The sequence below is a fragment of the Sylvia atricapilla genome, unplaced genomic scaffold, assembly GCF_009819655.1.
Source record: "Sylvia atricapilla isolate bSylAtr1 unplaced genomic scaffold, bSylAtr1.pri scaffold_106_arrow_ctg1, whole genome shotgun sequence".
NCBI classification, from domain to species: domain Eukaryota; kingdom Metazoa; phylum Chordata; class Aves; order Passeriformes; family Sylviidae; genus Sylvia; species Sylvia atricapilla.
Genome location: NW_027077034.1, coordinates 1 through 24,672, shown reverse-complemented (window position 1 = coordinate 24,672; position 24,672 = coordinate 1). Strand labels below are relative to the sequence as shown.

Here is a 24,672-nt window from a genome sequence, read left to right as displayed (position 1 = left end):
ACCCAAAAAAAACCAAAAAAACAAACACAAAAAACCCCCAATCCTGAGATGCGCTGTTTCCAAGGAGCCCCGGTCCCAGCTGGGGCTGTCCCCTGTCCCCTGTCCCCTGTCCCCCTCCTGTGACTGTTGTGTCCCTTCTGTCCTCTGCCAGGTTTAAACTGCATTTTCTGGGGACGTCTCCCAGTTCTCACTGGGGCTGGAAATGGCTCATCTTCGTTACCCCTCCCTTGGCTGGGCTTTAATTAATTACCCAGGGCCTGGATATCAGCTCAGGGCCTGCCATTGCCCAGGCGGGGAAAAATTTAGTATTGTTCCATTTTTTCCACTTTTTTGGCGTTTGGAAGGGTTGGAAACAAAGAAGGGAGGTGTGACCCTGGTGTGGTCCTGTTTTAGGCTTTTAAATCCAGTTTTTTAGTGCTCCAGAGGCTCACCTGTGAGGGGCAGGGCTGCCTCCCAATTCCTGCTGTTTCCCTGCCCATAAATCCCCTTCCTTGAGATGAGCTCAGGGCCTGGTTTATCAGCTCAGGGCACTTGTATTTATTGCTCAGTGTCTGGATAAAATTTTATTATTATTTTTATTTTTATTTCATTATTTTGGGTTTTGGGAGGGCTGGAGGATGTGTGACCCTGATGTTGTCCAACTTTAGGCTTTCAAATCCAGTTTTTAGTGCTCCAGAGGCTCACCTGTGAGGGGCAGGGCTGCCTCCAAATTCCTGCTGTTTCCCTGCCCAGAAATTCCCTTCCTTGAGATGGACTCAGGGCCTGGTTTATCAGCTCAGGGCACTTGTATTGCTCAGTGTCTGGATAAAATTTTATTATTATTTCTATTTTTTCCATTTTTTTGGCTCTTGGAAGGGCTGGAGGATGTGTGACCCTGATGTCATCCAGCTTTAGGCTTTTAAATCCCATTTTTTAACACTCACCTGTGAGGGGCAGGGCTGCCTCCAAATTCCTGCTGTTTCCCTGCCCAGAAATTCCCTTCCTTGAGATGATCTCAGGGCCTGGCATTGCTCAGTGTCTGGGGAAAACTTTAGTATTATTCTAATTTTTTTCCACTTTTTTGGCTTTTGGAAGTCTGGAAACAAAGAAGGGATGTGTGACCCTGGTGTGGTCCAGTTTTAGGCTTTCAAATCCCATTTTTTAACACTCACCTGTGAGGGGCAGGGCTGCCTCCAAATTCCTGCTGTTTCCCTGCCCAGAAATTCCCTTCCTTGAGATGATCTCAGGGCCTGGCATTGCTCAGTGTCTGGGGAAAACTTTATTATTAGTTTTATTTTTATTTCATTTTTTTGGCTTTTGGAAGGGCTGGAAATGAAGAAGAGATGTGTGACCCTGGTGTCATCCAGCTTCAGGCTTTTAAATCCCATTTTTTTGTACTCCAGAGGCTCACCTGTGAGGGGCAGGGCTGCCTCCCAAATTCCTGCAGTTTCCCTGCCCATAAATCCCCTTCCTGGCAGATGATTCACGTGTCCCTGCCTGGAAACTCCAGCAGCGTGTCCTCTGCTTGTAGAACAACTTATCAGGGAAGAATTTACAACCTGGGCTCTTTTCAAACCCCTGCTGCAGCTCCTCTGATGCTTTGTCTTTGGCAATATTTAACTGCTGCTTTTTTTTTTTTTTTTATGGGTGAATTATGCAATATCTGCTGGCCTGAGGAGGGGATAGAGTGATCTTTGGTGGTTAAAGATTAATTGTGACCCTCTGCTGTGGAATCTTTGGGGGATTTGGAGCTCCCTGGGTGGAGGATTTGTGCTCCTGGGGACGGTGAGGAGCTCATCCAGGAGAAACCCTCTGCTGTCCACTGGTGGAATTTTGGTGTTTCCAGCACATGAAATTAAACCTGAGGTGGAGGGTGAAAGGGTTTGGCAGCACCTCAGGGCTCTCCTTCTGTCAGCAGCTCAAAAAGAGAGATTTTTTTTATCTTTCTGCCTTCCAAAAAGGTTTTTTCAGGCCCAGAATTCCCAAGGCTGGGATGGATTTTCAACAATCACAAAAATGGATTTATTCCTCCCTGTGAATTTACTCCGTTTATTCTGGAGCTGGATGTGCTTTGGGGAATTTTTCCATTTGGCCAATTAATCCTGAAGTTGTTAATTTTCCTCCTTGGCCACCAGAATTTGCTCAAAAATAGAGATATTTTTTATTTTTCTGCCTTCCAAAAAGGTTTTTTCAGCCCCAGAATTCCTAAGGCTGGGATGGATTTGCAGCGATCACAAAAATGGATTTACTCCTCCCTGAGAATTTACTCCATTTATTCTGGAGCTGGATGTGCTTTGGGGAATTTTTCCTGTGGGCTAATTAATTCTGGAGGTGTTAATTTTCCTCCTTGGCCACTGAAATTTGCTCAAAAAAATACAGATTTTTTTAATCTTTCTCTCTTCCAAAAAGGTTTTTTCAGGCCCAGAATTCCCAAGGCTGGGATGGATTTTCAGCAATCACAAAAATGGGATTTACTCCTCCCTGTGAATTTACTCCATTTATTCTGGAGCTGGATGTGTTTTGGGGAATTTTTCCATTTGGCCAATTAATCCTGAAGTTGTTAATTTTCCTCCTTGGCCACCAGAATTTGCTCAAAAATAGAGAGATTTTTTATTTTTCTGCCTTCCAAAAAGGTGTTTTCAGCCCCAGAATTCCTAAGGCTGGGATGGATTTTCAACAATCACAAAAAATGGATTTACTCCTCCCTGTGACTCTCTGGAGCTGGATGTGCTTTGGGGAACTTTTCCTGTGGGCTAATTAATTCTGGAGGTGTTAATTTTCCTCCTTGGCCACTGAAATCTGCAGGAGATACATGTTAATAAATCTCTTTATTCTTGCTCTCCTCCTTGTAAGGCTTGAATTCTTCCAAAAGCCACCACGCCCTGGAACACAAAACCTGGAGTAAATTTAGGTTTCTATTTTTAGAAAGAGAGAGAGAAAAAAAAAAGAAATTGCTTTAAAAAAAAAACCTCCACGTGCAGTTGTTGTGGTGCTGCTTTTCCAGAAGGGTTCTGGAGCCAAAAAATGGAATTATTTGGGCTCTGGAGCCAAAAAATGGAATTATTTGGGCTCTGGAGCCAAAAAATGGAATTATTTGGGCTCCAGCAGATCCCTGTGGGTGCACCTCATCTTTTATTTCAGGTTTAAATCCCTCTTTAAGATCCTAAAAAAACCTGGGAATTGTTTTCTGTCGAATCTTTTCCCTGTTCTGAGCAGCAAAAGTTTTTACAGCACCTTTAGGTGTGGGTTGGCAGAGCCAAATAATTGAGTTTTTTGCTTTTTTTTTTCCTTCAAATTTGAAATTTTGGGGATATTTCAGTTGTTTTTTCCTGTTGGATGAGGTTTTCTTTTTTAGGTATTCTTGGGCAGAGCCAAATAATTGAATTTTTTGCTCTTTTTCCCCTCAAATGTGAAATTTTTGGGGATATTTCAGTTGTTTTCTCCTGTTGGATGAGGTTTTCTTTTTTAGGCCTTGTTTGGCAGAGCCAAATAATCAATTTTTTTTCTCTTTTTCCCTTCAAATGTGAAATTTTGGGGCTATTTCAGCTGTTTTTCTTGCTGGATGAGTTTTCCCTGACCTCAAAACAATGGATTGAATTCTGATTAATTCAGAATTTTTCATTGAATTAATTCAGTTTTTCATTGAATTCCTCCTGCACTGCCTTGAGATTGGTAGAAAATAAAAACAAAAATAAAAATAAAAATTACCTAAAAATAGGTAATTGCCTGTTTAAAGGAGCCTCTGGATTTTCTCTGCTTCAACTCAAACTTTATTTTTCAGGCTCCACTGAAAACTGTGTCCTGGAAAAAAAAGTTGTTTTATTTTTTACAAAAAAGAAAAGATGAAGCCCATTGTTAAAGTGACATTTTCTGCACTTTGGACAGCTCCCAATCCAGAGAGATTTGGATTTATGGATGGAATAAAAACTCTCCAGACATTTATAAAAAAAGCTGCTCTCATCCTGATTTTTCTGCTTTTTTATTATTATTATTATTAATTTTTTTTTTTTTTTTTTTTTTTTTTTTTTAAGAAAAACCTTGAGAAAAAAAAACCCTCAGACTACATTATTTTGGTTAACAAAAAAAACCCTTTTGAGCTTTGATTCTTTGGGTTTGGGGCCAATATTGTGAATTTTTCAGTTCCGTGCGTTCAGAACTGGGGAGAGGAAAATAAAAAAAGGGAATTTCAGGTGGTGAATTTTTGGTGGGAGGAATCAGCTCTACCTTTTGTCACCTCAGCTGCTCAATTTGCTCTCAGAGCTCTGCAAAAAAATGTTATTTTCACGGCCGGGCTGGGCTCATTAATTCAAATTATAATTGGATTTTAATGCCATAATGTCATTGGAGAGGTGCTGGGACACCAACAGAGAGGCACCAACAGCTCTAAAAGTGTAAACTTTTACCTAATATTTATTAATTAAATATTAATTAATTAAATATTAAATTAAATATTAATTAAATTAAATATTAATTAAAATAATATTTATTAAATCAAATATTTATTAAATTAAATGTTTATTAAATTAAATATTTATTAAATAAATTTAATTGATTAGTTAAACGTACATAAAATTTATTCATTATCTTTAATAAATTTTTTTTAATAAATTAAATTTACTTTATTAATTAAATAAATTCCCTTAATTAGGGGCTTTGTTTAGCCCAGAGAGGCCAAGGAGAAGCTCCTGGCTGAGGTTGGGGTTGTTGAGGTTGAGGTTAGGGATGTTAAATCACCAAATTTCAGTTCTTTTATCCTCTTTTGTCCATAAACAGACTTTAAATTCAGGTTTTGTGTCCCAGGTGACAGAGGGGTTTATTTATGGGTTTATTTTTGGGTTTATTTATGGGTTTATTTTTGGGTTGGTTTGTTCCCTGGCGGGGCTCAGGGAGGAGTGAGGGGACTCCTGAGCCTTTTCTGGGGCTGGGGGAACAAAAATTGTGATTTGTGTGTTTCCTGTGAGGTGAGCTGGAAACTGAGCAGGCACAGAGCCGTGGGGACGTGGAGTTTGGGTTGGAAAAGTCCTTAAATCCCAGCTTTGGGATCCTGGAATTCGGGTTGGAAGGGGATCTTAAATCCCATCCTTGAGATCCTGGAATTTGGGTTGGAAGGGACCTTAAATTCACCCTTGGGATTGTGGAATTTGGATTGGAAGGGAACTTAAATCCGATATTGGGATTGTGGAATTTGAGTTGGAAGGGACCTTAAATCCCAGCTTTGGGATCTTGAAATTCAGGTTGGAAAGACCTTAAATCCATCCTTGAGATTGTGGAGTTTGGGTTGGAAGGACCTTAAATCTCAGCTTTAGGATCTTGGAATTTGGGTTGGAAGGGATTTTAAATCCCATCCTTGAGATCTTGGAATTTGGGTTGGAAGGACCTTAAATCCCATATTGGGATTGTGGAATTTGGGTTGGAAAGGACCTTAAATCCCATCTTTGGAATCCTGGAATTTGAGTTGGAAGGGATCTTAAATCCAGCTTTGGGATCGTGGAGTTTGGGTTGGAAGGGAACTTAAATCCCAGCTTTGGGATCTTGGAATTCATGTTGGAAGGACCTTAAATTCATCCTTGAGATTATGGAGTTTGGGTTGGAAGGGGAGCTTAAATCCCAGCTTTGGAATCCTGGAATTCAGGTTGGAAAGACCTTAAATCCATCCTTGGGATCTTGGAATTTGGGTTGGAAGGGACCTTGAATCCAGCCTTGGGATTGTGGAATTCAGGTTGGAAGGACCTTAAAGCCCAGATTTGGGTTGGAAGGGACCTTAAATCCCATTTAGGGCCACCCAGCGACTCCTCCCACGGGCCCAGAGTGCTGGAATGGACAATTCCAGGGATCCAACTTCCCTGGGCAATCCATTCCAGCCTCCACAGGGGACGATTCCTCCTTTACATCCCATCCAGCCCTGTCCTCTGACACTTCAAACCCAGAAATCCGCTTTTCCTGGCGCTCCAGGCCCTTGGAAACTCATCCCATTTTCCTTCTGGCTCCTTTCAGGAGAGACCCAAACCCAAGGGACCCTTTAAACCTTCACCAATCCCAGTTTTCCCAGTTTTTCCTCCCTCTGCTCCTTCCTTGTCCTTCCTGCTGGAATCCAGAGCTGGAGGCAGCTCCAGGAGCTTCCCACTGATGGCTCCAGATGTTCACAGGATGGTTTAAAGTTATTAAAATAATAAAAAGGGGTGGAGTTTTTAGGCTTTAATGATTCTGGGGTAGGAAGCAGTTTCTTGGTGCCTGTTACGGGATTTTTTACTCCTTTATTTTCATTATTTTCACTCCTTTATCCTTTTTCACTGCTGCTGTCTCCTGGCAGAATTCCTGAGCAGACAGAATCCCCATCTCCATCCAGATCATTCTGGTGCTCCCAGCCATAAATTTCTGAATAACTCCCTTTTTTTATTATTATTTTTTTATTTTAATAAACTCCCAAATATTTTAACCTCCTTTTTTTTTTTTTTTTTTTTTTTTTTTTTTTTTTTTTTTTTTTGTGAATTAATTTATATTTCATTTGAATTCCTCTGCATTCCAGCAGAGAACTGGCAGAACCCCACGTGGTTTATCCCTACCCCAGGAGCTGGCACTTGGTAAATAAATCCGAGTGTGTGGAGCCAAGAGCTGGCAGAAGGGGAAAAGCTCCCAGGAAAAGGGGAAGGAGAATCTCCTGGCAGATGTTTTTTGAAGCTGAGGAGTTCTGACAGCGTGGAGCACACACAGATGTGTTGGTGATCATCTCCAAAAAAGAGAATTTTTTTTGCTCTTCGTCTCTTTTAGGCCACCCCTAAAGGAGGCTGATGGGCTTAAAATCAGTTTTTATTTGGTTTGGATTCCCAGGCCTGCACAAAGGCCCCATTGTGAAGTTTTCAGTTGGTTTTTTTTTTTTTTTTTTTGGTTTTTTTTTTGTTTTTTTTTTTTTTTTTTTTTTTTTTTTTTTTGTTTTTTTGTTTTTAACCCAGCACGAAAAATACAGACCTTAAATATGGATTAATATTAAATTATGACACATTAAATACGGAGATGAGCGGCTCACGCTCTGGGACCAACCCCACCACACCTCACCCTCCTTTAACCACCCCAAACACCCAAATCTCCCTCAGAACAGCTGGATGAGAGGTGAGAATCCCCATTTCCCCCTGATGCTGATGGAGTTTCTCCTGCAGGTGAAAAATGCCACCAACCAGATCGTGATGAACTGTGCTGACATCGACATCATCACGGCCTCCTACGCCCCTGAAGGAGACGAAGGTAAGGGTCTGGATTCTGTGTGTGCCCTGGGAGCTGCTGCCAGCAGCTCTGAGAACAGTGATGTGGGGCTTTGATAAGCTCAGCCCCGCCCCTGGCAGCGCACAATTCCTTATCTTGGTTCTGCTTGTGGCATGGGGAAAGGAATTCCTTCAGTTGTGTTGGGCTGAGTAATTCCTTCAGTTGGCTTTAGGTGGAAGAGTTTCCTTCAGTTGTGTGATGGTAAATGGTTTCCTGCAGTTCTTATGGTGAATAAATCCTTCAGTTGTTTTTAGGTGAAGGAATTCCTTCAGTTGTTTTTAGGTGGAAGAATTTCCTTAAGTTATGGTAAAGAATTCCTTCAGTTCTTATGGTGAATAAATCCTTCAGTTGTTTTTAGGTGGAAGAATTCCTTCAGTTGTGTTATGGTAAAGAGTTTCCTTCAGTTGTTTTTAGGTGAAGGAATTCCTTCAGTTTTTACGGTGAATAAATCCTGCAGTTATCTTTAGGTGAAGGAATTTCTTCAGTTGTGTTACGGTGAATAAATCCTTCAGTTGTGTTATGGTAAAGAATTCCTTCAGTTGTTATGGTGGAGAAATTCCTTCAGTTGTGTTGTGGTGAGTAAATCCTTCAGTTGTTTTTAGGTGGAAGAATTTCCTTAAGTTATGGTAAAGAATTCCTTCAGTTCTTATGGTGGAGAAATACATTCGGTTGTGTTGTGGTGAATAAATCCTTCAGTTGTGTTATGGTAAAGAATTTCCTTCAGTTCTTACAGTGAATAAATCCTTCAGTTGTTTTTAGGTGGAAGAATTTCCTTCAGTTGTTTTTAGGTGAAGGAATTCCTTCAGTTGTGTTATGGTGAATAAATCCTTCAGTTGGAAGAATTTCCTTCAGTTGTGTTATGGTAAAGGGTTTCCTTCAGTTCTTATGGTGGAGAAATACATTCAGTTGTGTTATAGTAAAGAATTCCTTCAGTCATGTTATGGTAAAGAATTTCCTTCAGTTCTTGTGGTGAATAAATCCTTCAGGTTTTTGTAGGTGGAAGAATTTCCTTCACTTGTGTTATGGTAAAGAATTCATTCAGTTGTGTTATGGTAAAGAGTTTCCATCAGTTGTTTTTAGGTGAAGGAATTCCTTCAGTTGTTATGGTAAAGAAATCCTTTAGTTGTGTTATGGCAAAGAAATCCTTCAGTTGTGTTATGGTGAATTTTCTTATGGTAAAGAAATTCCCTCAGTTTTATGGTAAAGAAATTCCCTCAGTTTTATGGTAAAGAAATCCCCTCAGTTGTTTTATGGTAAAGAAAATCCTTCAACTGTTTTATGGTGAAGGAATTCCCTCAGTTTAATGGTAAAGAAATTCCCTCAGCTGTTTTGTGGTGAATAAATCCTTCAGTTGGATTATGGTGAAGGAATTCCCTCAGTTGTGTTTTGGTGAAGGAATTCCCTCAGTTGTTTAATGGCAAAGAAATCCCTTCAGTTTTTATGGCAAAGAAATTCCCTCAGTTATGGTGAATAAATCCTTCAGTTGTTTTATGGTGAAGAAAATTCTTCAATTGTTTTATGGTGAAGGAATTCCCTCAGTTTAATGGTAAAGGAATTCCCTCAGCTGTGTTTTGGTGAAGGAATTCCTTTAGTTGTTTAATGGCAAAGAAATCCCTTCAGTTGTTTTATGGCAAAGAAATTCCCTCAGTTGTGTTTTGGTGAATAAATCCTTCAGTTATTTTATGGTAAAGAAATCCCCTCAGCTGTGTTATGGTGAAGAAATCCCTTCAGTTGTTTTATGGTAAAGAAATTCCTTCAGTTGAGTTATGGTGAATAAATCCTTCAGTTGTTTTATGGGGAAGGAATTCCTTCAGTTGTTTAATGGCAAAGAAATTCCCTCAGTTTTTATGGCAAAGAAATTCCCTCAGTTTTTATGGTAAAGAAATCCTTACAGTTGAGTTATGGTGAATAAATCCCTCAGTTGTTTTATGGTAAAGAAATCCCTTCAGTTTTTATGGCAAAGAAATCCCTTCAGTTTTATGGTGAATAAATCCTTCAGTTGTTTTATGGTGAAGAAATTCCCTCAGTTTTTATGGCAAAGAAATTCCCTCAGTTATGGTGAATAAATCCTTCAGTTGTTTTATGGTAAAGGAATTCCTTTAGTTGTTTAATGGTAAAGAAATCCCCTCAGCTGGTTTATGGTAAAGAAAATCCTTCAATTGTTTTATGGGGAAGGAATTCCCTCAGTTTAATGGTAAAGGAATTCCCTCAGCTGTGTTTTGGTGAAGGAATTCCCTCAGTTGTTTAATGGCAAAGAAATCCCTTCAGTTTTTATGGCAAAGAAATTCCCTCAGTTGTGTTATGGTGAATAAATCCTTCAGTTGTTTTATGGTAAAGAAATTCCTTCAGTTATGTTTTGGTGAATAAATCCTTCAGTTGTTTTATGGTAAATGAATTCCTTCAGTTGTTTAATGGCAAAGAAATTCCCTCAGTTTTTATGGCAAAGAAATCCCTTCAGTTTTATGTTGAATAAATCCTTCAGTTGTTTTATGGTAAAGAAAGTGTCCCCACGTCTCCTGAGGGCTGGAGGCAGAGGATGTTGAGCTGCTTTGATGTTATTTCCGTACCTGGATATCTCATAAACTCCTCCAAGAACATCACCTGGACCTGTGGATTTGGGGATATTGAGAATATTCCCTGTCAGGAATGCAGCAATAACAACCTGCAGTAGGAAATAATCCCAGGAGAGGATTTGGGAGAGCACAGAAAACATGGAATTGGCATTTAGCAGCATTTTCTGAGCCTTGGGCAGCGTGGAAAAGAGACCAGGGGGGATCCAGCCCGGGGTGAGGGGCTGCAGGAATGGAAGCTCCTGGAGAAGTCTGTAACACTCAGCTGCAGTCCTTGGAAATGGGAATAAAGGGAAAAAGCAGCCAGGAATTCCAGTTTTCACCGAGGAAATGGAAATAAAGGGAAAAAGCAGCCAGGAATTCCAGTTTGTCACTGAAGAAATGGGAATAAAGGGAAAAAGCAGCCAGGAATTCCAGTTTGTCACTGAGGAAATGGGAATCAATGGAAAAAGCAGCCAGGAATTCCAGAGTTTGTCACTGAGGAAATGGGAATAAATGGAAAAAGCAGCCAGGAATTCCAGTTTGTCACTGAAGAAATGGGAATAAAGGAAAAAAGCAGCCAGGAATTCCAGTTTGTCACTGAGGAAATGGAAATAAATGGAAAAAAGCAGCCAGGAATTCCATGGTTTGTCCTGAGAAGATGAAAATAAATGGAAAAAGCAGCCAGGAATTCCAGTTTTCACCAAGGAAATGGAAATAAAAGGCAAAAGCACCCAGGAATTCTACAGTTTGTCCTGGAAGAAATGAAAATAAAACGAAAAACACCCAGGAATTCCGTGGTTTGTCCTGGAGAAGACGAAAATAAATGGAAAAAGCACTCAGGAATTCCATGGTTTGTCACTGAGGAAATGGAAATAAAAGGAAAAAGCAGCCAGGAATTCCACAGTTTGTCACTGAGAAACTGAAAATAAAGGGAAAAAGCACCCAGGAATTCCACAGTTTGTCCTGGAGAAAATGGAAATAAAAAGAGAAAGCAGCAGAATAATTTGATTTTTTTAAATTCTTCTTAGTTCCCCCTGCCCCTTTTTATAAAGAATAATTTGGGGGTTTTTATCCTTTTTAGTTCCCCTTGCCCCTTTTATGAAGAATAATTTGGGTTTTTTCCCCCCAAAATCCTTTTTAGTGCCCTGTGGCTCCAGCTCCTTCTCCCTGAGATCCAGCAGAGGGAAGAAGTTTGGAATTTTAATACAGATTTACAGGCGAAAATCAGATTATTACCCAAGATTTGTCAGGAAGGAACTTTTTCAAGTCCAAGTGAAGAAATTTGAAAGAAATTCTTCAGAAAATTCCCAAACCAAAATAAAAAAATCTCTTTTTTTTTTCCCCTCCCAAAGCCACCAGCAGCTTTTCCTTTTCTGCTCCACTCCAATGTGCAAGTGATTAACTCCCAACCCCTCGGTGCCAAACTCCAAAGTTTCCTGCCAAAGCTGGGCCCTTCCCTTCAGGAGCTTTTTGTCTTTTCCAGCATTGAGGAATTTTTTTGTTTTTGCTGCAATCACATTTTTATTGGGAGCACTTTTCCCTTTAACTCCCAAAAAAAAAAAAAAAAAAAAAAAAAAAAAAAAAAAAAAAGGAATTGTGGCTGGAATTCTCTCGGGGTAAAATGAATTGTTGGTGCTGAATGAGGAGTTTAAACACAACAAAAAAAGGAAAATGGAACTGGGGATCTTTGGTTTAATGTCCTCTTGGTTTGGGGGTTGAGGTGAGGTTTTGCGGTTTCACCTTCCAGTTGGGGCTTTTTTTTGGATAAATTAAAATTCCCAAAGCAGCAGATTCACAAAATTAAACTCATTTAGAGGAGGAAGCTCCATTAAAAAAAAATGGCATCAAATAAGAAGTTTAAACAACAACAAAAAAGGAAAATGTGACTCGGGATCTTTTGTTTAATGTCCTGTTGGTTTGGGGGTTGAGTTGAGGTTCAGAAAACCTCAAAAGTTTTGGGGTTTCACCTTTGGTTGGTTTTTTTTTTTTTTTTGGGTAAATTAAAACTCCCAAAGCAGCAGATGCACAAATTCAAAGTCATTTGGAGGAGGAAACTCTTTTTACATCTTCAATACTTTAAATTTCAGTATTTTACATCTTCAATATTTTACATTCGATATTTACGTCTTCAGTATTTTACATCTTCAGTATTTTGAATTTTCGGTATTTTACATCTTCAATAAATATTAGAATGTTCTTTTTTTTTGTTCCAAGTTTCCCTGATCGTTTTATTGGATGGATTTATTTGTGGGTGGTTTTATCTGTGTCTGGTACTACTGGCTCTTGGTTGGTTTTATTTATTTTCTTCTGCAAAAAAAAAAACTTTATAATGTGGATTTATAACAATCCTGTAGAGGTTTTTGGGGTTTTTTTTGTGGTTTTTTTGGTGGTTTTTTTTGTAATTTATTTCTATTTTTTTTTTATTTTTGGTGTAATGTATTTGTGGTTTTCTTTTTCTTTTTTTCCTTTTTTTGGGGTAATTTATTAATGGTTTTTTGTAATTTATTTCTGTTTTTTTTTTAATTTTTTGTGTAATTTATTTGTGGTTTTCTTTTTCTTTTTTTCCTTTTTTTTGGGTAATTTATTTGTGGGTTTTTGGTAAATGATTTCTGGGGGTTTTAAAATTTTTTACGAAATTTATTTGTGTTTTTCTCCTCTTTTTGGTAATTTATTTGTGAGGTGTTTTTAATTTTTTGTAGGATTTTTTGGCCATTTATTCCTTTTTTTTTTTTTTTTTTTTTGGAAGAGGGAAAATGCAATTTATTTATAACTAAACCTCATTCACTCATTCACCTCCTTCCTTGAGCAGAGCTTTAAACTTCAACATCTAAACACCAATTAAAGCCTGAAATCCTCAACTCCAAACCAAACAACCCCAAAAAATCCCCAAATTCCCTTCCCACTTCCCTCTCACTGAAACCCAACCCCGGGAGCGACACCTGAGAGTGAAAAATGAGCCTTTTTTGACTAAAACCCACATTTCCACAGCAGCTTTTGGCACTCGAGGCTCCTCTTGAGCGACACGTTTTTATTTTGGGATGAAATAAAAGTCCCTCCTTGTGTCTGGGCTTGCTCAGTTTGGCAGCTGCAGGTGCTGGAAAAAGAGGATTTTTTTACAGGTGGAGCACGAAGGGAGTGGAATTTACACACTGAGGTTCTCTGGGGTTATTCTGGATTTTTTTTTTTGAGTTTTTTTTGGGGTGAAGGAGGGAAGATTGGAGGAATTTTTAGGGGATGAAGGGAGGGAGAAGCAGCAGGGGAATGTTTCATGGCAAGGGAGGAGATTTGGGGATGTTTCACCATTCCTGCGGCACAAATCCCCGTTTTTCCTGCGGATTTTGGCGTTTTTCAGGGTAATTTTAATTTCCTGGGTGCTGCAGGAACTTTCCCTGCTGTGGAATTCCCACCAGGACATTCCCAGGGCACAAATCCTGGTTTTTTCCTGCTGGTTTGGGTTTTTTTCAGCAGAATTTTGATTTCCTGGGTGCTGCAGGAACTTTCCCTGCTGTGCAATTCCCAAAGAATTCCCACCAGGACACTCCTGGGTCACAAATCACATTTTTCTTGCAGGTTTGGGGTTTATTTCTGGGGCACAAATCCCATTTTTTCTGCAGATTTGGGTATTTTTCAGCACAATTCCGATTTCCTGGGTGCTCCAGGACCTTTCCCTGCTGCGGAATTCCTGAGGAATTCCAACCACGACATTCCCAGGACACGAATCCTGTTTTTTTCCTGCAGGTTTAGGGTTCATTCCTGAGGTACAAATCCCATTTTTTCCTGCAGATTTGGGGTTTTTTTCGGCAGAATTTCAATTTCCTGGGTGCTGCAGGACCTTTCCCTGCTGTGGAATTCCCAAAGAATTCCCACCAGGACATTCCTGGGTCACGAATCCTGGTTTTCCTGCAGGTTTGGGCTTCATTCCTGGGGCAGAAATCCCATTTTTTCTGCAGATTTTGGGATTTTTTCCAGCACAATTTCAATTCCTGGCTGCTCCAGGACCTTTCCCTGCCGTGCCATTCCCACCACGAGGAATTTCCTGTGGCTCCTCACCTCAAATCACTCCCAATAAACTCTGAATTTTGGAGCTGAGCTGCTTTGGGGTGAATTCTTGGAGCACAAACCAGGATTTTCTAGGATTTTCTAGGATTTTCCAGGATCGTTCTAACCCCTTTTTTTTTTTATTTCTTTTCTCATTGCAGAGGTTCACGCCACAGGATTCAACTACCAGAACGAGGATGAAAAGGTCACTCTGTCCTTCCCCAGCACCCTGCAGAAAGGTGAGAGCCATTCCCTTGGGAAAAACCGGGAATTCCTGCCCTGGAATTCCTCCCCTGAGCACGTGGGAGTGCGTTTGTTCCCTCTGGAGCCTCTGCAATCGCGGATTTTCTTTGATTCATGATGAATTTTTGACTCTCTGAGCCATGATTTCGCTGCTGGTGGGAGGCAGCAGATTCCTGTCACTCCTCTGGAAGTTTTGGGATCAGCACAGGGATTTTTTTTTTTTTCCTCCTTGTCCAACTTTGGGGTTTTTCTGCTCCAGCTCTGAGGAATCCCCTTGGCTGTCGAGGCTCAGCTCCTCGCTGTGGAGAAAGCTTTATGTCATCTGGAAATTAACTTTTTTTTTATATCATTTCGTCTGGATTTTTTTTTAAATTATTTCATCTGGATTTATCTTTTTTTAATAATTTCATCTGGATTTTTTTTTTAATGATTTCATCTGGATTTATTTTTTTTTTAATAATTTCATCTGGATTTTTTTTTTTTTTAATGATTTCATCTGGATAAACATCACCAAGAGACTGTGGCATGATGATGATGATGAATTTGGAATGTTTGATCCTCTGGGATATTGGCTGCCAACTCAAGTTTCCTTTTTTTTGCCTTAAAACATCAAGGACAGATCTGGATTTTTTTTTTTTTTTAATATAATTTCATCTAGATAAACACCACCAAGAGACTGTGGGGTGATGATGAGGATGAATTTGGAATGTTTGATGCTGTTGGATTTTGGCTGATGACCTCAAGTCTCTATTTTTTTGCCTTAAAACATCGAGGGCAGATCTGGAAACATATATTTTTACATAATTTCATCTGGATAAAGACCACAAAGAGACTGTGGGGAGGAGGATGATGATGATGATGAAGCTGGAATGTTTGATCCTGTGGGATCTGTGAGACATCGAGGGTGGATCTGGAAATTTATATTTTTATATAATTTCATCGGATAAACACCACCAAGAGACTGTGGGGTGATGATGAGGATGAATTTGGAATGTTTGATGCTGTTGGATTTTGACTGACGAGCTCAAGTCTCTATTTTTTTGCCTTAAAACATCGAGGGCAGATCTGGAAATATATATTTTTACAAAATTTCATCTGGATAAAGACCACAAAGAGACTGTGGGGATGATGATGATGATGATGATGATGATGATGAAGCTGAAATGTTTGATCCTGTGGGATCTGTGAGACATCGAGGGTGGATCTGGAAATTTATATTTTTATATAATTTCATCGGATAAACGCCACCAAGAGACTGTGGGGTGATGATGAGAATGAATTTGGAATGTTTGATGCTGTTGGATCTTGACTGACGAGCTCAAGTCTCTCTTTTTTCACCTTAAAACATCAAGGACAGATCTGAAAATATGTATTTTTTATATAATTACTCTTGGATAAGCACCACAAAGAGACTTTGGGATGAAGAAGCTGAATTTGGAATGTTTGACCTGTGGGATTTTGGATGACAAGCTCAGGTTTCCCTTTTTTGCCTTAAAACATCGAGGACAGATCTGGAATTTTATTTTTTTATATAATTTCATCTGGATAAACACCACTGAGAAACTGTGGGGATGATGAGGATGAATCTGGAATGTTTGATGCTGTTGGATCTTGACTGACGAGCTCAGGTCTCTCTTTTTTCACCTTAAAACATCAAGGACAGATCTGGAAATGTATTTTTATATAATTTCATGTGGATAAACACCCCAAAGGGACTTTGGGATGAAGAAGATGAAGCTGGAATTTGTCACCTGCGGGATCTTGACTGCCAAGCTCAGGTTTCCCTTTTTTTGCCTTAAAACATTGAGGGCAGATCTGGAAATTAATTTTTTTATTTAATTTCATCTGGATAAACATCACTGAGAGATTGTGGGATGATGAAGATGATGATGAAGAAGATGAATCTGGAGTGTTTGGTCCTGTTGGATCTTGGTTGACAAGCTCAGGTTTTCCTTTTTTGCCTTAAGACATCGAGGGCAGATCTGGAAATTTGTATTTTTATATAATTTCACCTGCATAAACACCACAAAGAGACTTTGGGATCATGATGATGATGAATCTGGAATTTTTGACCTGTGGGATTTTGGCTGACAAGCTCAGGTTTCCCTTTTTTTGCCTTAAGACATTGAGGGAAGATCTGGAAATTCATATTTTTTACATAATTTCGTCTGGACAAAGACCACAAAGAGACTGTGGGGAGGATGATGATGATGATGAAGCTGGAATGTTTGATCCTCTGGGATCTGTGAGACATCAAGGACATATCTGGAAATTTATTTTTTTATATAATTTCATGTGGATAAAGACCACAAAGGGACTGTGGGGATGATGATGATGAAGCTGGAATGTTTGATCCTGTGGGATTTTGGGTGGCAAACTCAGGTTTCTCTTTTTTTGCCTTGAGTCATCGAGGGCAGATCTGGAATTTATTCTTTTTTTTAATAATTTCCTCTGGATAAACACTAAGAGATTGTGGGATGATGATGAGGATGAAGATGGAATTTTTGATTCTGTAGGATCTTGGCTGCCAAACTCAGATTTCCCTTTTTTGGCCTTAAAACATCCAGGACAGATCTAGAAATCAATTATTTTTTTTTTTAAATATAATTTCATCTGGCTAAAAACCAGATTCCACAATTTTGAGGATCCCACAATTCCCCATAACTCCTTAAACCCCACAAATTTTCCACACTTTACCCCGAGGTGAGGACTGAAGGACAAAACTTCCAAGATAAACCCCCAAAAAACCCCCAAATCCTATGAGAGAATGAACCCACCATTATTCTGAAATCTATTTCATTTACAGCTTAAAATCCACCTCAAACCCATTATTTTTTTCACCCCCTGCCCACCCCAGAGGATTCCTTCTGTCTGCTGGATTTGGTGTGTGTGTTTTGCAGGGACGGGGACGCTGAAGATTGACTTTGTGGGGGAGCTGAACGACAAGATGAAGGGTTTTTACCGCAGTAAATACAGCACGCCCAGCGGGGACACGCGCTACGCCGCCGTCACGCAGTTCGAGGTCAGCCTCCCTTTTATTCCCACTTGAGGCCCCTTGTTAGTCCCATTTTATTACCATTATTTTTATTCCCATTATTTTTATTCCCATTATTTTTATTCCCATTATTTTTATTCCCATTATTTTTATTCCCATTTTTGTTCGCGTTTTTTTCTCGGTTTTTTCCCGTTTTTTCCCGGTTTTTTCCCATTTTTATTCTCGTTTTTATTCCCATTTTTAGTCCCATTTTTTCCCGTTTTTCTTCCCATCTTTCTTCCCGTTGTTTTTATTCCCATTGTTAGTCCCATTTTTAGTCCCATTTTTCTTCCCATTTTTCTTCTCATTTTTCTTTCCGTTTTTATTCCCATTTTTAGTCCCATTTCCCCCCTTTTTATTCCTATTTTTAGTCCCATTTTCCCCAGTTTTATTCCCGTTTTTATTCCCATCTTTCTTCCCATTTTTATTCCCATTTTTCCACATTTTTATTCCCATTTTTTCCCGTTTTTATTGTATTTTTATTCCCGTTTTTATCCCCATATATATTCCCATTGTTATTCCCATTTTAGTCTCATTTTTATTCCCATTTTTATTCCCATTTTTTCCCATTTGTCTTCTCATTTTTAGTCCCATTTTTAATCCCATTTTTAGTCCCATTTTCCCGTTTTTATGCCCATTTTCCCCCGTTTTTATTTCCATTTTTAGTCCTGTTTTTCTTCCCATTTTTAGTCTCATTTTTAGTCCCATTTCTTCCCGTTTTTTTCCTGTTTTTCTTCCCATCTTGCTTCCCATTATTTTTATTCCCATTGTTATTCCTGTTTCTATTCGCATTTTACTCCCATTGTTACTCACATTTTTTCCTGTTTTTAGTCCCAATTTTATTCCCCCTTTTTCCTGTTTTTTTCCTGTTTTTTCCAGTTTTTATTCCCGTTTTTATTTCCCCTTTTTCCCCGGTTTTATTCCCATTTTTATTCCCATTTTAGTCCCGTTTGGACTAATTTGGAATTCCTTCTCCCCTTTTTTTTTGTGTGTTTTTTTTTTTTTTCTGGAAATAACCTGAATTTCTGTGGTTTTTTGTACTTCCCCTGTGATTTATTTGTGGAATTCTCTTTATTCCAGGCCACTGATGCTCGCAGAGCTTTCCCTTGCTGGGATGAGCCTGCAATTAAAGCAACTTTTGATATTTCTTTGGTGGTTCCCAAAGACAGAGTAGCTTTGTCAAATATGGTAAGTTTTCGTGTGCCAACATTTGAGTCAAAAAAACCCAACATTTGAGTCAAAAACCCTCAACATTTGGGTAAAACCCTCAATGTTTGAATAAAACCCTCAACAATTGAGTCAAAACCCCAACGTTTGGGTAAAACCCCTCAACATTTGGATAAAACCCCCAACATTTGAGTCAAAAACCCAGCATTTGGCCAAAACCCAACACGTGGGTAAAACCCCCAACATTTGGGTCAAAAACCCAGTATTTGAATAAAAAAACCCTCAACATTTGGATAAAACCGTCAATGTTTGAGTCAAAACCCCAACATTTGGATAAAACCCTCAATATTTGGGTCAAAAACCTTCGACATTTGAGTCAAAGCCCAACATTTGGGTAAAACCCCCAACATTCGGGTCAAAACCCAACATTTGAGTCAAAAACCCAACATTTGAATAAAAAACCCCTCAACATTTGGATAAAACCCTCAACATTTGAGTCAAAACCAAACGTTTGAGTCAAAACCCAACATTTGGCTAAAACCCTCAACATTTGGGTCAAAACCCCAACATTTGAGTCAGAACCCTAATATTTGGGTAAAAACCCCAACATTTGGGTCAAAAACACAACATTTGTATAAAACCTTCAACATTTGAGTCAAAACCCAACATTTGAATAAAAAAACCCTCAACATTTGGATAAAACCCTCAACATTTGAGTCAAAAACCTTCAACATTTGAGTCAAAAACCCAACATTTATGTAAAACGCCCAAGATTTGGGTCAAAAATCCCCTCAACATTTGGATAAAACCCTCAACATTTGAGTCAAAACCTGACATTTGGGTCAAAAACCATCAACATTTGGGTAAAACTCCCAACATTTGAATAAAAAAAACCCCAAAATTTGGATAAAACCCTCAACATTTGAGTCAAAACCCCAACATTTGGGTAAAAAAAAACCCAACATTTGAGTCAAAACCCAACATTTGAGTCAAAACCCCAACATTTGGATAAAACCCCTCAACATTTGGGTCAAAAACCTTCAACATTTGAGTCAAAACCCGACATTTGGGTCAAAAACCGTCAACATTTGGGTAAAACTCTCAACATTTGAATAAAAAAAAACCCAACATTTGGATAAAACCCTCAACATTTGGGTCAAAAACCTTCAACATTTGGGTCAAAACCCAACATTTGGGTAAAACCCCCCAACATTTGAGTCAAAACCCCAACATTTGGATAAAACCCCCAACACTTGAGCCAAAACCCCCCATTTAACCAAACCCCTGACGCTTCCATCAAACCACCCAACACTCGGATAACAACCCGCACCTTTCAGACCCCCCAACCCCTCCCTGTGACCATCCCAACCCAACCCTGTCCTTGCCCCGACGCAGAACGTGGTGGAGCGGCGGCCGTACCCCGACGACGAGAGCCTGGTGGAGGTGAAGTTCGCCAGGTCCCCCGTCATGTCCACCTACCTGGTGGCCTTCGTGGTGGGCGAGTACGACTTCGTGGAGGCGCGCTCGCAGGACGGGGTGCTGGTGCGGGTCTACACCCCGGTGGGCAAGGCTGAGCAGGGCAAGTTCGCCCTGGAGGTAAATCACAGTCCGGTTTGGGGTCACATCATTCAGATCTGGGAGTTTTGGGGGTTTTTTTGTGGGTTTTGGGGTTTTTGTGGGTCATAGATGTGCATCGGCTCGTGGTGCGGGTCTACACCCCCATGGGCAAGGCTGAGCAGGGCAAGTTCGCCCTGGAGGTAAATCACAGTCCAGTTTGGGGGCAGGTCACTCTGATTTGTGGGTTTTGGGGGGTTTTTTTGTGGGTTTTGGGGTTTTTGTGGGTCCTGGTGGGTGTCCTGGTGCGGGTCTGCACCCCCGTGGGCAAGGCTGAGCAGGGCAGGTTCGCCCTGGAGGTAAATCACAGTCCGGTTTGGGGTCACATCATTCAGATCTGGGAGTTTTGGGGTTTTTTTTGTGGGTTTTGGGGTTTTTGTGGGTCCTGGTGGGTGTCCTGGTGCGGGTCTGCACCCCCGTGGGCAAGGCTGAGCAGGGCAGGTTGGCCCTGGAGGTAAATCACAGTCCAGTTTGGGGTTTGGTTGTTCAAATCTGGGAGTTTTGGGGTTTTTTGGGAGGTTTTTGGTGGTTTTTCCTTGGTTTTTTGGAGGTTGGAGATGTGCACCAGGATGCTGTGCACATTTGTGACCTAGTGGGCAAGGCTGAGCAGGGCAAGTTCGCCCTGGAGGTAAATCTCAGTCCGGTTTGGGGTTTGGTCACTCGAATCATTGAGTTTTGGGGGCTTTTGAGGTTTTCTTCTGGAGTTTTTTGGGTTTTTTCCTTGGTTTTTTGGGGGTTGTAGATGTCCATAGTGTCCTGGTGCAGGTCTACAGCCCCGTGGGCAAGGCTGAGCAGGGCAGGTTGGCCTTGCAGGTAAATCTCCGTTGGGTTTGGGGTTTGGTTGTTCAAAGCTGGGAGTTTTGGGGTTTTTTTTGTGGGTTTTTTGGGGTTTTTTTGTGGTTTTTGCGGGGTTTTATGGGTCATAGGTGTGCATCGGCTCCTGGTGCGGGTCTGCACCCCCGTGGGCAAGGCTGAGCAGGGCAAGTTCGCCCTGGAGGTAAATCACAGTCCGGTTTGGGGGCAGGTCACTCAGATCTGGGAGTTTTGGGGGTTTTATCTGGCTTCTTTTGGGTTTTTTCCTTGGTTTTTTGGGCGTTTGGAGATGTCCATGGGGTGCTGGTGTGGGTCTGCACCCCCGTGGGCAAGGCTGAGCAGGGCAGGTTCGCCCTGGAGGTAAATCACAGTCCGGTTTGGGGTCACATCATTCAGATCTGGGAGTTTTGGGGTTTTTTTTGTGGGTTTTGGGGTTTTTGTGGGTCCTGGTGGGTGTCCTGGTGCGGGTCTGCACCCCCGTGGGCAAGGCTGAGCAGGGCAAGTTCGCCCTGGAGGTAAATCCCAGTCCGGTTTGGGGTTTGGTTGTTCAAAGCTGGGAGTTTTGGGGTTTTTTTGTGGGTTTTTTGGGGTTTTTTGGGGTTTTTTGGTTGTTTTTTTTTTTGTGTTTTTATGGGTCGTAGATGTCCATGGTGTCCTGGTGCGGGTCTGCACCCCCGTGGGCAAGGCTGAGCAGGGCAGGTTGGCCCTGGAGGTAAATCTGGGTTGGTTTTGGGATTTGGTCACTCAGATCTGGGAGTGTTTGGGGTTTTTTGGGAGGTTTTGGGGTTTTTGTGGGTCATAGATGTGCATCGGCTCGTGGTGCAGGTCTGCACCCCCGTGGGCAAGGCTGAGCAGAGCAAGTTCGCCCTGGAGGTAAATCACAGTCCGGTTTGGGGGCAGGTCACTCAGATCTGGGAGTTTTGGGGTTTTTTTGGTGTTTTTGTGGGGTTTTTGCTTGGTTTTTGGGGGATTGTAGATGTCCATGGTGTCCTGGTGTGGGTCTGCACCCCCGTGGGCAAGGCTGAGCAGGGCAAGTTCGCCCTGGAGGTAAATCTCAGTCCGGTTTGGGGTCACATCATTCAGATTTGTGGGTTTTGGGTTTTTTTGGGGTTTTTTTTGCGTTTTTATGGGTCGTAGATGTCCGTAGTGTCCTGGTGCGGGTTTACACCCCCGTGGGCAAGGCTGAGCAGGGCAGGTTGGCCCTGGAGGTAAATCACAGTCCAGTTTGGGGTTTGGTTGTTCAAAGCTGGGAGTTTTGGGGTTTTTTGGGAGGTTTTTGGTGGTTTTTCCTTGGTTTTTTGGGGGTTGTAGATGTCCATGGTGTCCTGGTGCGGGTCTGCACCCCCGTGGGCAAGGCTGAGCAGGGCAGGTTGGCCCTGCAGGTAAATCCCAGTCCGGTTTGGGGTTTGATTATTCAGATCTGTGTGTCTTGGGGTTTTTTGGGAGGTTTTTGGGATTTTTCCTTGGTTTTTTGGGAGTTGGAGATGTCCATGGTGTCCTGGTGTGGGTCTGCACCCCCGTGGGCAAGTTCTCCCTGGAGGTAAATCCCAGTTGGGTTTGGGGTTTGCTTATTCAGATCTGTGAGTCTTGGGAGTTTTTTGGGAGGTTTTTTGGGATTTTTCCTTGGTTTTTTGGGCGTTTTTGACGTACACGGTGTCCTGGTGTGGGTCTGCACCCCCGTGGGCAAGTTCTCCCTGGAGGTAAATCTCAGTTGTGTTTGGGATCAGGTCACTCAGATGTATTGAGTTTTGGGGTTTTTTGGGAGGTTTTTGGTGGTTTTTTCCTTGGTTTTTGGGGGGTTGGAGACGTGCAGGGTGTCTTGGTGCCCACCTACAGCCCAAGTTCACCCTGGAGATGAATCTCCTAAGTTCCTAATTTCCACATTTCCTAATTTCAGTTCTTAAAGTCTTAGTTTCAGTCCTAAATTCTAAGTTCCAATCATAATTTCCTAATTTCAATCCTAATTTCTTAGTTCCAGTCCTAATTTCTTAGTTTCAGACCGAATTTCTTATTTTCAGTCATAATTTATCAGTTTCAGACCTAATTTCCTAGTTTTAGTCCTAATTTCTTAGTTTCTGTCATAATTTCTTAGTTTCATTCGTAATTTCCTATTTTCATTCATAATTTCCTCATTTCAATCACAATTTCCTCATTTCCATCATCATTTCTTAGCCTCAGTCACAATTTCTTAGTTTGGGTAATAAATTCTTAGTTTCATTCATAATTTATTGTGTCAATCACCATTTCCTCATTTCAATCATCATTTTTTTTTTTTTTTGTACTTTCAGTCCTGATTTCTTAGTTTGGGTAATAAATTCTTAGTTTCAATCACAATTTCCTAATTTCAATCATCATTTTTTTTGGTCGTTTCACTCACAATTTCTTAGTTGGGGTAATAAACTCCTGGTTTCAATCAATTTCCTTGTTTCAGTCACGATTTTTTAATTTCAATCATGATTTATTTTGTAATTTCACTCCCCACTCCCCGAGTGTTGCCCAGTCCTGAGTTAACAGAACATTTCTCCTCCTTTTTTTCCAGGTTGCTGCTAAAACTCTGCCTTTTTATAAGGACTACTTCAATGTCCCTTACCCTCTCCCCAAAATCGATCTCATCGCTATTGCAGACTTTGCTGCTGGTAAAGTAACTCACTTTTATTGCTGAAATTATCTTTTATTCCAATTTTTTGGGGAGGTTTTTTGGTGGTTTTTTGGTGGTGGTTGTTTTTTTTTTTTTTTTTTTTTTTTTTTTTTTTTTTTTTTTTGTGTGTGTGTGTACAAAAAAAAAAACAAAATTAAATTAAAAACCTTTGGGAAGAGGTTTGGCTCAATATCAATAAATTTCTGTATTTATTTTATAAAGGTGCCATGGAGAACTGGGGCCTTGTTACTTACAGGTATGATGTTCAAATGTCCTTTCCCCTCCTCTTTGTTCACTAATTCTTGGAATTAATTAGATTCCTTGGAGGCAGCTCTTAATTAACTTCATCAATTCAGAGCCAATAATATTTGGAAATTTTTTTTTATATTTTGTTTTGGATGGTTTTGGTGATGGCAGCTCAGGAAAGCGAAAAAAGCAGGTTTTAAATGGACAAAAAAAAGGTTTTAAATTGACAAAATAAAACCTTCTGGGCCCAATTTTTTTATTTTTTCCTCCCCAAATAAAATTTCCTGACAAGGTTGTGAGAGTTTATTTTATTTCACATGGAAATTTTCTCAGCCACAGAGTAACAATGTGGAGATGGGGAAATCAAAAATATTAATTGGCCTTCCTTTGCAGTTTGATTTTTTTTATTATTATTATTATTCTTTCTTCTGATCAAGCTTTTTGCACTTTTGCTTGATTTAAATTCATTTTCTGTGCTGGGGGTCAGGAGGATTTCCCTGAATTTCCCTGAAATAATTCAGGATTTCTTCTGCTCAGCTTCAAATTTCTTATTAAAAAAAGAAACAAATTCGAGCCCAGTTTTCAAATTTTTTTTCCCCCTGCTTATTGAAATCCTGATGAAATTTGATATTTTATCGATATTTATTTCTTTTATTTATTGATATTTTCCCCCTTATTGGGGGAAAAAATATAAATAGAAATATTTTCATCCTGGATGAGGAGAGAATTTTTGGGATGGAGCTGTGAATTTTTTTTTTCTCTTAGTGCAGAATTTCCTCTGCCCCTTTTGGGCACATCCCTGGGGGAGGATTTTCCCTGGAATTTCAGAATTCCAGAGATTCCTGAGCAGGTTGGAAAAGCCAAATTCCTTTGGGAACGCTGAGAAGTGGCAGGATCTGATCCCATCTCAGAGCACAGAAGGAGCTCAAACTTCCAATAAATTACCTTGAGCAGCATTTTGATAAATAATAATAAAAAATAAATTTTCTTCCTTCTACCTACTCTAAAAGGGGATTTTTTTGTTTTGTTTTTCCCCACTTTTTGCATGCCATAAAAGAATTCCTGCTCCAAACCATTCCAGCAGCTGTGGA

General features: G+C 40.3%; 1 protein-coding gene across 1 annotated transcript in view; it reads left to right on the top strand.

Annotated features, from left to right (window-relative positions):
• Positions 1-23,591, top strand: part of LOC136374709 (puromycin-sensitive aminopeptidase-like protein) — a gene marked incomplete at its 3' end in the record, with an annotated part of 29,764 nt that extends 6,173 nt beyond the window's left edge. Inside the window, exons 2-8 of the mRNA XM_066340100.1 lie at positions 7,134-7,218; positions 13,988-14,065; positions 16,970-17,091; positions 18,184-18,291; positions 19,666-19,866; positions 23,237-23,333; positions 23,558-23,591. Coding sequence (XP_066196197.1) covers positions 7,134-7,218; positions 13,988-14,065; positions 16,970-17,091; positions 18,184-18,291; positions 19,666-19,866; positions 23,237-23,333; positions 23,558-23,591 — 725 coding nt within the window. The remainder of the gene's footprint in view (positions 1-7,133; positions 7,219-13,987; positions 14,066-16,969; positions 17,092-18,183; positions 18,292-19,665; positions 19,867-23,236; positions 23,334-23,557) is intronic.
• Positions 23,592-24,672: the final 1,081 nt, after the last annotated feature.